Source organism: Mus caroli, unplaced genomic scaffold (assembly GCF_978045245.1).
Source record: "Mus caroli unplaced genomic scaffold, Mus_caroli_1 scaffold_20, whole genome shotgun sequence".
Lineage (NCBI taxonomy): Eukaryota > Metazoa > Chordata > Mammalia > Rodentia > Muridae > Mus > Mus caroli.
Genome location: NW_028227275.1, coordinates 43,347,780 through 43,362,971, shown reverse-complemented (window position 1 = coordinate 43,362,971; position 15,192 = coordinate 43,347,780). Strand labels below are relative to the sequence as shown.

Below are 15,192 nucleotides of genomic sequence, written 5' to 3'. Positions count from 1 at the left end.
ATCCCAGGAAGTTCTCAGATGCTGATCCCAACCACCAGTGTCAGAAACAAAAAGCAAAACATTCAGGCCATTTCTTTCTTTCTTTCTTTCTTTCTTTCTTTCTTTCTTTCTTTCTTTCTTTCTTTCTTTTTTTTTCTCTTTCTCCACAAGTTTTACTTTTAATTAACACACCAAAACTTAAAAATGTATGGGCGACCACATGCTATCCCAACGTGTCTTCAAACATTTATCATCTATCTGTGACAGAAATACTCCACATCCTTTCTTTCAGCCTCTCAGAACGACCAATGTGTCATCCTTGCTACAATCAGGGGTTTCTGTCTCAGAATACATAACTGCTTTCTCCTACCTAACTCTAACTTAGCATCCATTGATCGACCCTTTCCTTCCCTTTATCTTTACTTCTTAGAATTGAATTTGCCTTTCCCTGGGTAGAAAAGAATATGTTTTCAAAGTTATTTACTATGAGATTCTCCAAAAGCATCACTGACTCTTAATTATTATGCAAAAAATGAGCATGTAGTGTCTTGTCAATTTCCTGTGGTGATTAATATTTAAATGACTAAAAGAAACCTACACTTCTACTCAAGTTTAATTTCTAAGTTGTGTCCTTCATATCTACCAAGAGGCGAACTGTTGAATTACAGTAGGAATATGTCTTTTAGGGTGATTACAAAAGCTGTCAACTGGATAATCCCTCCCACAAAGAGAAACATCACACCAAAGGAGAATCCCACAATGCATTAAATTTATCCTGAATGATGTCCCTGAAGGAATGAAGGGATGCTAATTAGGATAGGGGGCTTCAGCTAGGTTCTGTAAGCTTATATATGTGTGGAAACAAATACTCTGTTGAACTCTCTGGTCTATGAAGCTGGTGCTTCCGGATGTTTGATGAAGAGTTGCCTTAACCTTACAGTCTTGACGGTCAAACCAAACTTCCTTCATAGTGTTAAAATTGTCCACTACCTCAGCCAGATAAGTTAAAACCAATTCTACTACATGGGTCTGAATCTCCATGGCTTTTCTACCAGGTAAGTTTTGTCTTTGGAGCATCTTGGGAGGATAGTTTAGCAAGGTTAACATGAAGAGATATTTTCATTGGACTTGAAATTGAACTGATTGAAAATATCCCTTGCTTAGCTATCTTCTAATTGAAACTGCTGTGAGAAAAAGCAAATGTAAGCTGACCCGGTATGCTTTAAAATACTTATTCCGTCTGATAACTGGGATACAAATAAGCTATGCTCTTACAACCTTGTATTCAAGATAAGGCTGCACAGGTGGTTGTTCACAGAGACTTCTGGACAACAGCATCTCGTCAGCAGAGAACTTATAAGGAATGTAATGTCTCAGACAATGCTGTGGGGAAAGGATTGGCAATAATCAGTCTCAAACCCTCCAGGTGACTCCACTGACAGTTTATGAACTACAGATGCAGAGAGAGGCTGGATCCCTAGTGCTGCAGGTGCAGAGATTGGCTGAAACACCGAGCTCTGTCCCTGCTCAGTAGGTGACCTTCAGCAACTTACTTAACTTTTATAGGTTTTAATATCCTCATCCATAAAGTAGCTATGATAATAATGCCTAACTCACTGTAACACTGGCGATAATCTACTACATTAGAGAGTTAGCAAAAGACTTGGTGTAACGTGGGGAAATCATTAAATGCAGGCAATTATTTTCTCTGCTACAGAGTGATAACAAGTTTGCTCATTCATATATGCAATTTGTATTTATTCAGCATTTGCCACACATTCCCATTAGAACAACCCCACTGCCCAAGGTCCACTCCATTCTAAAATAGAGGGTATAGTTGCCTGATGGTGGGGTCAAGACTCTCAAAGAATCAAATCTGCAAACAAAACTATAGCCACTGCCTGAGGACCAGTGGCTCCATGTCTGTAAGTGACTGTCCGGAAGATCTGGCAGAAAAGCCACTTACCCTCAAGCCCTGTTATGTCCAGAAGAAAGGCAGAAGTTGATGCAACAGGCAAAGGGTGGTAATTCTATTACTGATACTTCTGATTCCTGAATGTGGACCTGAACAGGGTCTGTTAAGGTAGAGGAGAAATTTTACAACCGTATGTCCACCACCAACACTCCAAACGCATGCTTCTGGATACAGGGAGGCTAAGCCGCAAAGCTAGACAGTGGTTTTGTACACCATTTTCCAAGGCAGGAAAGAACTAGGGCAAAGCTTTTAAATAAATTAAAAGAAACATTCTGCCTTTTATCTCTACTCTGTTGTGGCCAATATGAAATGACAAGATTGGTCTCAGACCACTGTTCTGGAGGCAGGAGTCAATGGAGACTCACCAAGTAGCCAGCAGACACTACAGCATGGGATGGTGCTTGGAAAAGAAAGAAATGCATCTGCGCTTTAGCTAGACCGCTAATATGTCATCAGGAGTGACAGGAAGATTGCACACTAGCCATAGGCTCTAAAAGCCTTATTAAAGCAACAAATAAAATGATCCTGGTAGGGAAAGAAAAAGCAGCACATATGAAGACACATAGGTGTGAATACATTATCTATGCTGAGTTAAGTTAATTTTGTGACTGAGAAGCCAAAGCACAATAATTATGATGTAACACGGGTACCGGGCACTGTGTAATGCTTCTTGCCCAAACTTTCATTGAACCTTGGCAGTCATCTCTGTAGGCCCAGTAATCAGTCTTGTCTCCTCTACTGTGCGCACCTGAGAGGCAGTCCTCTGCAGCACAGAGCTGGGGCTGACTCTTCTCACTAATGAAATGAAATGAAACACTGAGAAATGAAAGAGAAAACTCTCTAAGGCTTTCAGGGTTAGATGTAACATCACAACCACTTGATTACTTGCCTGGGGGAAGCTAGAACAATACCAAGTGACACCCAATCAGGTTTATGGTGTGGCCACTCTGGAGAGGAACCAATTGTCACCAGGAATCTCAGTAAACACTTGGAGAGCAGAATTGTCCTCTCTTGTGCAATCTTTTGGGTCTTCAACGGAAACCCCAGACATTGCAGAAGATGGCACAGCCACTTCCAATCAGCTCTGTACAGATTTCTGCCCAGAGGAACCAATAAGATAATAGTCGCTATGAAGACAGCTCTGGGGCTCCTGTCATACAGCAATAGATGAATCACATGGGTGAGCAAGGCCGAGTCACATGAGAATTTAGAGGAGAGTTTATGGAACTCAAGCACAAGCATAATAAGGGAAGCCATGGGGGGGGGTGTTGAATAGCTTTACAGATTTAAGAGTCCTGACTCTCATTTGGTCACAAAATACCCAAAAGATAATCTTAGGTCTACAATCTGCCTCCTGTCCTTTTCTTTATGGGAGCAGTAGTAACTTAATAAGAATCTTTGAAGTATTCTAGCACTATGTTTATCCTGAATGGCATTTGTGGCTCTGTCTTGATTTTTCAGCCACTACTCTGTGAAGATATTAGAAGTTCATGATGGGCAGGATTAGCGTCTCTCCCAGCATCTCTCATAGCACAGAGGTGGGGGTAGGATTCTTTGCTCATTGATAGGCTATGCATCAGCCTACCAGCATGGCATCTCAATTCTACCAGGCTGAGTGAGCTTGGACCTGAACCTTTGATTCTTCATTCTTATATAGCACAGCTCATGTTAATACAGATGTATATTCAAAAACAGAAAAATGCTCACAGGGTGCTTAGTCCATTGCTTAGAACACAGTAGCATTCAGCAAGTGTGACCTAGCAGAATCATTACCAAGTATATGCATTTTAAAGGACCCCAGCAAACCTCTTCTCTCAACCTTTCTCATGAGAGGCTGAGAAAACCCAGTGGAAAACAAGGAGCTCTTCTGGAAAAAGGACTGGCAGCCTTCAGTCAGCAAATAAGCTTTGGTCAAAAAGGAGGCAATTTGCCAGTGATGTCTTATAAGGTAAAGTTGTTACCAAACCTGACAGCCCAACCCAAGTCACAACTCCCAAACCCATATGACAGAAGAAAACAACCTGACTTCTATGAGTTGCCTTTGATTTCCTTGTTGTTAAGTGTAAACACACACACACAGAGAGAGAGAGAGAGAGAGAGAGAGAGAGAGAGAGAGAGAGAGAGAGAGAGAGAGAGAGAGAGAGAAGGCAGATGGAGGCAGAGAGACAGAATTAATAAATGTAAAATAAAATCAAAAGTATCAGTAACACAAAGGCAGGAATTCCATGATGCTGAAGTGGTAGCTCTCATCTTCCCCAGTGCTCATTCTCTCTCACTAGTACAGTGAGAAGAAGAGGGAGTGTGGTGTCCTACTCTTATCCAGGGAGGCAAGCAAAGGAAGTGTGTCTTTCCTGGGAGAAGAAGTGTGACAAGGCGAAGACAATCCCCTCACCTGGCTTTATAAACACTCAGTCATATGGAGGCACTTTACCCTTTCCACCTCGTTTCTAAAGTTCTTAAATCCACTCCAGTGTTATCAGAACAGACAAAGCCCCATAACTCCTGCGAACACTCATTCTGACATCCCTCCTCTGTGGTTCATCCCTTCTCTCTCAGAGCTAGCAAGCTGCCATGTGTCTCTGTCCCCTCAGATGACCCTGGTAAAATCACTACCTGATTCCTGGTCCCTTTGATGTTCACATGGAGGGCGGGGTTCCTTTCTTTTCTCTTTAAACATAACAGAGCTCTCATGTAAGATTCTGCTGGGATTCTAAATATTTCTACAACCTTCCATCTCTAGATAAGTCCAAAAAAATGAGTGTTGGGAGCCATACCAGTCAGATTTCTCCACCTCCAAATAAGCATTGAATCTCCAGCACTGCAACAGCCAGAGTTCTTACAGGGATACAAATCAAGATCCAAGTGTAGTTAGTGTCTTCCCTTAGCTAACCCGCAATACAACTGAACAATTTTATCATCAACATTAAAGGCCAGAGTGCAAAATGGCTGAAGGGTCCCACAATTGTGGTGGTTTGAATGATAGATAATCCCCATAGGCTTGTGTATTTGAACACTAGGTTCCAGTTGGTGGCGCTGTTTGGGGTATGTTATGGGTCCTTTAGGAGCTACAGCCTTGCTAAAGGGAGTGTGCCACTGGGAGACATTTTAAAGCTTAGTTTCATTCACCCTCTGCTTCCCATTTCAGACTGATACATGATCTCTGTGCTTCCTGCACCTGCCGCAATGTTTGTTGCGAAGCCTGTCTGCCATTTTGGGCTTTCCCCCTGGAACTGTAACCTGAAATCAACTTTCTTCCATAAGACACGTTTCCTCATGGTGTTTTATGACAACAACAGAGGAGTAGCTGATATGAGCAACAGGGGTGAAGGGCCCAAAACACAGGAAGCCAAAATCTTGATGCCAGAAGAGAAAATGGGGCAAGCATCTAGAGGAGGCTGTCCTGGGTGTAACATCTGTAGTACAGAGTACTGACCCAGAGGGCAGAAGAGCAAGGTGCTCAGCAGCCAGCAGGAATGAAAGGCCAGGATCCAGGAAAACATGTGAAAAGCATGTGAAATCCTGTGGCTGTGTGTCTTTTTATCAGATGGAGACGTGTGGAGACGAGACAGGGATTATAAAATGTAGTGCAGTGGAAAACACCCTGGCAACACTTAGCAATAAAAATGTTCAAGAAAGAGAAACAGCGACAAGAGAAAAAAAAGGGCTTTTTACAGCTTATAGAGCAAAGTGGTGACATATGGATTCATGATGGAGAATGAGTAATGTGTTGCAAGTCATGTTTCAGTAATCACGAAGCAGAAACTCTAACACTAAAGAGGTACATGTCCCAAGAAGGCAAGGTCAAGTGCACTAGCACCTTGCTCAGCGAGTTGCCCATACTGACATGCTTGTACTTAAACTGGCTTCCTTTAATGGGTCAAACATTTCCCAACACACATTAGGTGACAAGTCAGGTGACACTTGCTGGCAGAGTAATTTCAATGATGTGCAAGTCTTAGTGTCATCATGAACTCAGGGCACAGAGTTTAGCAGAGGTGAACACAATGGCAAAAAAGGTCTTCATACACCACAGAACTGGACAACATGGCTATAGTCAGCCTTCCTCCGCACTTACCATGTACCACATACTTGGCCACTTGGGATCATTGAAGTAGGTTGACTGGGCATGGCTGAGGTCATAATCCCTCTTGGTTCTTTTTTTCACCACTTGCTGTTGGATCCACTCCACCTTCCGAGAAGAGAGACATCTGGTGAGTGCTAAGCCTCTGTCACAGTTCACATAACAGAAATGGCAGGCCAAAGCATTTCCCGTTTTCTGTCAATGCTGTGTAAGTCAAACTTTATCGTGACAATTAAAATCTCCAAGTTCATGTGACTCTCTGGAAAGCCAGTTCTCTTTTATTTCAATACAAGCAGACATTTTAGTCTTTTATAGACCAATAATTTATCTCAACACCAAGCCCATTTTTAAGCCTTTATTTTTTTTTTTCGAAAACATGTCACTCACATTTTCTTCTAAAGTGACAGGGATAATTTTTAGGCTGTTTTTCCATTCATTGTAAAAGTTGGCAAGCTTTTTCTGTAGAGGTTCAATACTAAATATTTCAGTCTTTGTGAGTGCATACCCGATATAGCTGTTCATTCTGCTCTTGTAGTAGTATACTGGAATGATACAGTGCTGTTGAAGTAAATCGTCATAAAGAAAACAGACTGGATTTGACCCATGTGCCTCTTCCCTTTACTATGAACATATTCTTAAGTATTTTGGCATCAGTTTTTTTGGGGGCGTGGGGGTGTTGTTTGTTCATTCATTTGTCTTTTCGAGACAGCATCTCACTGTGTAGCTCTGGCTGGCCTTAAACTTGCCAGGGCCAGCCTAGAACTTGAAACAGTCTTGCCTCTGCTACCTAAATGCTGTGACGACAGGTATACACCACTGCAGCTGACTAGATCTACATGGATTTTTAAAAACACAGGATGGTGGAGGAACACTACTAGGTAGACCAAAAAATGCATGCCCGACTCTTATCTCTGGCACAGACTACAGAATTGGTTTCTTGAGCTATGGGCACCCTGCCAGCTCTAGACTTCAAAACCGCAACATTCCAGAAAAGCCCTAACATTTAACCACAACCTTTGCTTCAACCATGAGTTTAACACAGCATTTGAAATCTCGTGGCAGAGCTCTTATATAAGGATATTTTTAAAAAACACACTATTATGGCAAAAAAGAAAAAAGGAGGGGGCATCTCAAATGCAGGATTAGCACTGATGTCATTCTTCAACTTGAGGAGGAATGCTCCTTTGACAGCTAACTTTGTCACAATATTTTGAAATTTCCTATCTAGCCATTTATCTTTGTTTTCACAAAGTCAAAATTGGAGTAGGGACATCATGTAGCTCAGGGCTATAATCCCTTATCTGCCCACACAAAGATTCACCATCTCTTGACTAAAGAATTGAGAAAGGACACAAAGGTGCCTTTCTCAATCAAAATGGAGAAACCAGAATGGACATGTGTATAGATCACCTATTTACATGAACTATTTAACTTCTTGGTTCTAAACCATCTTTCTAAGGAATGAAGTCCTCTATGTTATTCATTCAATAAATATTAAGTGGCAGTTGCTATTCTGGGAATATGAAGAGGAGTGAGATGGATGTGAAGTTTTGAAAGACATTTTTTGTCAGAGAAATTTACCAAGTATTTTATTATTCTTAGATGCATAAAAATATAATTATCTCGACACAGGATTCTCAACACAGGCACACTTATGACAAGTTTGACTGTGCAACTTATATTTGCAAACTAAATCTAAAATTACTATTTATGTATCCCATTTGAACAAGGTTAAGCAGGCTCATATCTAAATGCTAATCCAAAGAAGGCTTCAGATCCATTTAAGTAAAACTTTTCAAAAGTAAAACCTTCATCGATTCTGAAGGGCCAAGATGTATGTGCAAATATTACAGAATGTCATATACCTGCTAGTCACTAAGATATTAGTGACTAAGATATTAGTCACTAGAAATTAGGAGAATTTACTGGGGTGAAGCAGATAGTGTTGCCCCTTGTAAATGCATGCTTGTTTCCTGGTATGTGTACCCAAGTAAGACAGATGGGTTTGTAGGAGAGAGAAAACTAAATGGTAGTCATTTTCCTAGATGAACTGAGGTACTAAAACAGAACAAAATATCTTAAAAAACAGCATCCCTTCTGGAAATTTACGAAACAAAAATGTTAGTTACATGGTGGACTAGCTTAGACAGTGACACTGCAGCCCAGCAACTGTGTTTGACTCTAAGTCAGTCTACCTGACCACGGGGCTGCTATATTCAAAAAGAGGCCCTGTGGGGTATGTATGTGCATGTAGCATCAGATTCCAAGTAATTTGCCTTGCTGCTTTATGAGCACAAGCCTTTGGCTAGAGAACAAGAAAAGCACCTCTTAGATCCCAAATTCTCTATGACTGAAATGTCCATACTTAACTATTTTCTACCCATCCATCCATCCATCCATCCACCCATCCACCCATCTATCCATCCATCCATCCATCCATCCATCTGTCCGTCCATCCCTCAATGGCTGTCCTTAAGTTCTCTAAGGAAAACTCAGAGGCATTACATTATATACATTTTTATCTCTTGTCATGAAGCTTACTGCAAACAGAAAACACATATTTTCATCCAACTCTGCACAACCCATAAGAGAATAACATCCTTTCTCTCCACACACTTCACTTCAGTCCCATTACAAAGTGCAGTGGATTCAGGACATCTCCACCCTCACTCAGACCTCCTCTCCCTCTGCAGGCTGAGTGGACACTGAAGTTTCACTGCCTAGCATCTCCATCTTCTGCTCCTACTTGACAAGCAAACACCCATTAACTGATGACTATGAGATGTCTACCCTACCCCATAAGCACAGCTAAAGTTGTATATTAATTTCAAAATATGCCAACGTATTGCTCCTATTCATGGGGTAGTTTATCACCAACAGAAGTCAGAAGTTTTATAAAGGGAAAATATATTATAAACCATTGCTTAAATGCAAATGGGAAACAAAGGATAGTATCAGTTTTAAAATGTATCCCAACAGTAAGGAGGATATAAATTCTTTAGGTAATAAAATATAGTGGAGCTAATGACTAAAACAGGCACATCAATGATTAAAACAGGAAGGAAAGAAACTGACCTCCAATCTATAATAAGACAGCACAAACTAAAGGTGCTATGCCAAATTATAGGGGAAAAGCAGAGCACTCAGCAAATGAGTGTGTTTGAACAGCAATGAACATATAATGTTCATGGTTCATCTAATATCAGAATCAACTGTAAATGAATTAGCTGTTTAAATGTAAGATATAAAAAAGTTAAGCACAGTAACTAAATATTTCTAGATCGGTCAGCTTTGCCTTATAATAGCCTACGTCAAGTAATTCATTGTGATGACACAGTGACATATGACAACAAAATCCACCTAAGACTGAACTGTGAAGTCACCCTTCCAAATACAATGTAAAGACTGATAAGATACTACTAGTACTGTAAGTACAGCTAAGAGTGGTGATCATATAACGCATGGGTGGATGCAATGTTATACGGTTCTATGAATGGCTACTCCAATATCTACAGGAATGGCAATGAGAAATTTTACTGTGTATTTATACACATAAATATGCATAGTTACATACTGAAATAACAAATGAAAACTGTACATACAAGTGAAGACACAGTAAAAACCTATGCATACAGTAACACATATAATGGAGGTTGTGAGTAATCTGTTACATTAGCCATCAGACACCTGGTAAGATCTCTGGGTACAATGTCCAGAGAGAGAGAGAGAGAGAAAGAGAGAGGGTCATGTCTCCTGGTCCAATTCTTCTTAGTTCTGGACACTAGCCATATACCCCTAGTCTTTATTTTATAAGGAACAAAATTTTTGTTTAAAGGGACAGAAAATGGAGGCTGATGTCCCAGCGGGAAGTGATTTTTCTAGTCATTCCACGAGAGACTGCCAGTAAGCAGACTCACACCTCTCATGATTTCCCTGACTGGAGCAGTTTCCAGTGAATTAGTGGGAGTCCATGCTTTGTACCTTTTTTGGTCCACACTAGTGAAATTAGGGAAGACAGCATAAAAGTGTTTGTCCTCTGGCCTCTGTTTTCCCCTCTCTGACTTTGAAAAAAATGCATAGAGCTAGCTTGATTAGAAGAAAAAGTGGGTGTGCATGTGTGTGTTTCCTATGACAAAGAATGCTTGAGGAAGATGCCTCAGTACCAACACAGTTCCCAGGTCCAAATATCTCAGTAATATTCTGAAACTCTGGTCACAAATGGTAATTACACTGATATAATGATGTATACTTTTAATCCCAGCAGTCAAGATGCAGAACCAGGTGAATCTCTGTGAGTTTGAGGTCTGTCTGGTCTACAAAGAGAGTTCCAGGCCAATCAGGAGTACAGAATGAGGCCCTGTCTGAAATATAAAAATAAGAATAAAAGGAAGGAAGGAACGAAGGAAGGGAAAGGAAAGAACAAAAGAAAGAAATCAGAATTACCAAGTGAAAATGAATAAAGAAATTTTGTAAAACAATGTATTCAGAAAAAGGATATACCATCTTCAATATTTTCCCCTTTGAGTAAATTATAAGTGAGTTATTAAATACAGAAATAATATTGTCATTCTTTTTAAGAAAAATAGCAAATGGTTTGCAGTGCCTGTGTTTCAGCAAGCAACTTGTAGGCAAATAAAGTGTTATGGCTTATTTAATGGAGAATTTTTACTTAATCTGCTCAGAACAGGTAATTTAAATTTATTCAATAACTGCAAATACTGAAGGCTTATATAAAAAAATACATCTGGTCAAGAATATATGGGATATTTTAAAGATCATTTAGAAGGAAGTTGTGAAATAAATATTGCTTGTGTATATGACCAGAGAGATGGCCTAAGGGTTAAGAATACTGCCTGCTCTTTTAGAGGATCAGGTTCAATTTCCAATACCCACATGGTGGCTCATACCCATCTGTCCACAGGGGATCTGAGGCCCTTTTTGGCCTCTGTGGGTTCCTGGCACTCACATGGTACTCAGATAAGCATACAATCAAAACATGCATATACACAAAATAAAAATAATAAATAAATATTGAACGTATGCATGAACTAGTGCAATAGAGACAATATAGACCACCCTTAAAAAGTTGACTCTACCATAAAAACTGTATATTTAATTGGCCCATTTTGAGAGCCAACATTTTAGAAATGTGTGATTCAAGCCAGTTTTGCACCATTGGGTTTAATGGAAAAATCCATAGCATTACTTTTAGGAATTCAGGTCACCCTTCTGCACCTTAGTCCACTCCACTATTGCTTACAATCCTCTCCACATCTAATTTATTTTCCCTTTCGTCTCTTTGGTTTAGGTAGGAAAGAGGAAAAACTACTGGTTATATCAGATGGAAGCAGGAGAACGCCCTCCCCATTTTCAAAGTCTTTCCTTTGTCCACTGTCCTTCTCCTTGGAAGTAGCCGCTTCTGCACTTACTGTGTGGCAGGTAATGTGTTAGATAGGACATAACATCAGTAAACAAACAAACAAACAAAAAAACCTTCTTGCCCTTGGGCAGTTTTCGTTTTAGTGGAGATGAGACAGTGTGGTTAAATAAATAGATTATAGCATCGATTTTAAACTGCTGTATGGTGCAAAGGGAAATACTGTAAGGAGGTAACAAGTGTTTATGGCAGAGGACTATCTTAGGAAGGCAGACAGGGAAAGACTCCTGGGGAGACCAGATAGTTCAATAGAATATTAAATAATAAGAAACTGGCTGCATAAAGAACTCCAGGAAAAGTCAATAGGCTATGTGACTAGGTAAAGCAAAAATAGCAGAATGATGTCCATTTGTGTATTTTCTTCTTTAACTCATCCATACAATATAGATGCCTGCATAATTCCGCCCAACTTCCATAAGACATACTCATTCTGTATTTGACCGCTTGCCAATAAACAACAAAGGAGAAGGCAACACGAACATCATGGAAGCACATTTCGATACAGTTCATTGGCCAGTTCAAAACTCCAAACTGGAATATGTCTTGAAAGGAAATGCAAGTTCACAGTAAGGGCATCCCCAGAATGGCACTTTCTTGTATAATAGGCCAAATAGTCACAACAGGAATTAAGCAAGGGCCTCTCTGTGGTTGAGGCTAAGGAATCATCTTACATATCTAGGGGTGCTCGTAAGGAAAGAGGTTTTGATGCCATTTCTCATACTTTCAAGCTTGCAGTGCAAATCACAGGTTCCATGCCATTTGACCAGTATAACAGCTATAAGATAACGCCTAGGACAAAAAGGGCATGGGTATGAAACACTCTGCCATGAGACAAAGATGCAACGCAGCACAGCCGATATGGACATTGTGCTAGAAATGAGAAGACAGAATTACCACCTCTACAAATCCATGAGGAGGGAAAATGACATTCTCAGAGAATCTGCCTCTAAGCATTCATTGTGTGTAGTGTGTATTCTTTACATGAGCCCAGCAGCATGATACCCTCTGCAATCAGTGGTGAGGAACTGAACTAATCTATGGCAGACATGGGCAATGAAGAACAAAATTAGAGGGGATATGGGAGACACTATCCTAGTGCTTGGTGGGGTGCCATAACCACCAGTTTGGATACTTTGGGAGAGAAACACACACACACACAAACACATACACACACACTCTTGTAATCTATCCTTGCATTTTCAAATTGGTATTATTGTCAAGAGGGTGAACACCAAAGTGCTACCCAAACTCGAGGTTCCCATAGTACTTACCAGTTTGCATTTTAATTGCATGGTTTCTTTGCTGCTTTTAGAGAAAGAAAACTGTATGTTAGTATCCATAGTGCCAAAGGGAATGGTTGGTAACAGGTTCTCAAATACAGATGTGCACTGACATGTTTTTACATTGAATTATCCCATTTTCTTGGTATATATGTCTAAACTTTTTCTAGTTAGTAAAAACAAAACAGTAGTAAAGTTTTAACAGAAAGGATGCAAAAAGCAAGCCAGAAGTCTAGGCTTAATCCTACTACATAGCAATGGATTATTTTGTATTCGAATGAGAGAGTAGCACATGGATAACAATGAACAGCATGCAAAAATACTAGGGATACATTCCATTACCGGCCCCTCATTTGTTAAAATCAACTCCTCTATGGGCTTTTTTCCATCTGCAATGGAGCCACTTCCTTCACCTCAGAAGTGTGTATTTCAAAGGCCATAAAAGACCACAAATACAGATAAATGGAGAAAACCAAAGAATATTCAGAAATGGAGAACTGGTAAATGACCACAGACACAAGCAGTCACTTCAGAATAGACCCTGAACAAAGCCTGAACAGAGACAGTGAATCTGATAGCTTGCTAGTCTCACAGACTAATAAAAGATATTGCCAGCATATTAATGTTCATTGATGAGCCCACAGCCAAAGCTCACAGCAAATAAAATACACATTTGAAAAAAATATGAAAGGAAATAATGAGCAAAAAAATGATCAGAATCCTACTGTTAAAAGCAAATAGGAAGAGGCATTAAACTGATGGGAAAAATTACTGCACATTTCTTTAGCACCTAAACACTGAATACTTTAAACACTGAAAATTTAATATTCTAACATTAAATATTCATGCTTCATTAAATATACTTATATTTAATTAAATACTAATATCACAACTATAAAAAATTAATAAAATATTAAATTTCAAGTACCTAAATGAAGATGGCCTATGCTGGCCACTGGCAATAATACTGACAAGTAATAATTTTTTTTTATTTGTAAGGAAGATCATTCTTATGATCTTATTATATATTTGTGTATATATACATATGTATACTTATGATATATATATACACACATATATACACACATATGTATATATACATATATATATATACATATATATATATATATTCACTTTTGTATACATTTGTATTCACTAAGTTTGCTTGACATCAACTTCCTGGGAAGAATCACCTCAAAAGATTTAAGATTAACTTTCTCTTTGAGGTTAAAACTCTTTAAGCTTCCTGAAGAATTCATTGAAAACCAAACAATTTTTTTTTTTTTTGTCTCAAGTATATACTTTCTTTGGTACAGTTTCATTGACTTGTAGAATTTACTAGTTTCTGTTGCTGTGATAAACACCAGGACCAAAAACAATGGGGAAAGGGTTTACTGCAGGAGCTCAAGCCAGGAACCTAGAGGCAGAAACTGAGGCAGAGAGCACAGGAGAACACTGCCTACTGGCTTGCATATCGGCTCAAGGCTCTTGCAGCTCAGTAAGGCATCTGGTCAAGGAAGGCATCACCCACAGAGAACTAAGCCCTCCAACACCATCAACCAACTGTCAAGAAAACGTCCCACAGACAAGCTCATGAGCCAATCTGATGAAAGTGATTCCTCAACCAAGGTTCCTATTTCCCAGATAAGTCGAGGTAACAACCAAAACTAACCATCATATTGCCTTATCCCTAGTCATGCCAAGTCTTCTAGTGAACAAAAAGAAAAAGAAAAAAAAGGAAAAGAAAAATTAAATGTGCCTTGACTCTCCCACCCCCCACTCTTTCCCTTCCCCAAGTGTGTGTGTATGTGTGTGTGTGTGTGTGTGTGTGTGCGCGCGTGCACACACACACGTGAATGCACACATGCACACTTTAGGCCTCACATTCTAAGATTACAATGGAATATCCAAAAAAAGAGGAGAAGAACATTATGTGAACTCATTAAATACTTGTTGAATAGGAATACTAGATCTGAAGAGCCTTGTTTAAGTTGTATTTTTATAGCATTCTATTTTAAACTATAGAATTAAATTGAAAACTAAGAAGAAATTTGAACACAGTTTTGACTGTTCAAGTATTAAAAGGAAATGGGATTCCAAAGAGCCTAAAACCAGTTTTACTATGTGAAATGCCACCTAGGGTTAAATTCACTTTTGATTCAGGAAAATTCCTTAATAGGGGAACTGAATTAGAGTAGTACAGGCTTCCCTCCATCTTTGCTCTAGGATCAAGATTACCACACATTAAAAAATAAATAAATAAGTAAATAAGTAAGTAAGTAAATAAATAAATAAATAAAGTGGCCAGACCGCATTCTACAGGTGTTTGTCTTTGAATAACCATCCTTTAAGTAATTTGAAGAGCAAGGCAATGCAGATAATGCTGTCCACTCAAAACCTACAGCAAGTATGGGATATCTCATTCTATCTTTACTATGAT

The 15,192-nt window shown here is 39.4% G+C and overlaps 1 protein-coding gene across 4 annotated transcripts in view; it reads right to left on the bottom strand.

Moving 5' to 3' along the window:
- The window catches only part of Pcsk5 (proprotein convertase subtilisin/kexin type 5), a 417,146-nt gene that overhangs the window by 321,387 nt on the left and 80,567 nt on the right, over positions 1-15,192 (bottom strand). For all 4 annotated transcript variants that reach the window (XM_021151578.3, XM_029472674.2, XM_021151579.3 and 1 more), the window contains exon 3: positions 6,030-6,143. In XM_021151578.3, coding sequence (XP_021007237.1) covers positions 6,030-6,143 — 114 coding nt within the window. The remainder of the gene's footprint in view (positions 1-6,029; positions 6,144-15,192) is intronic.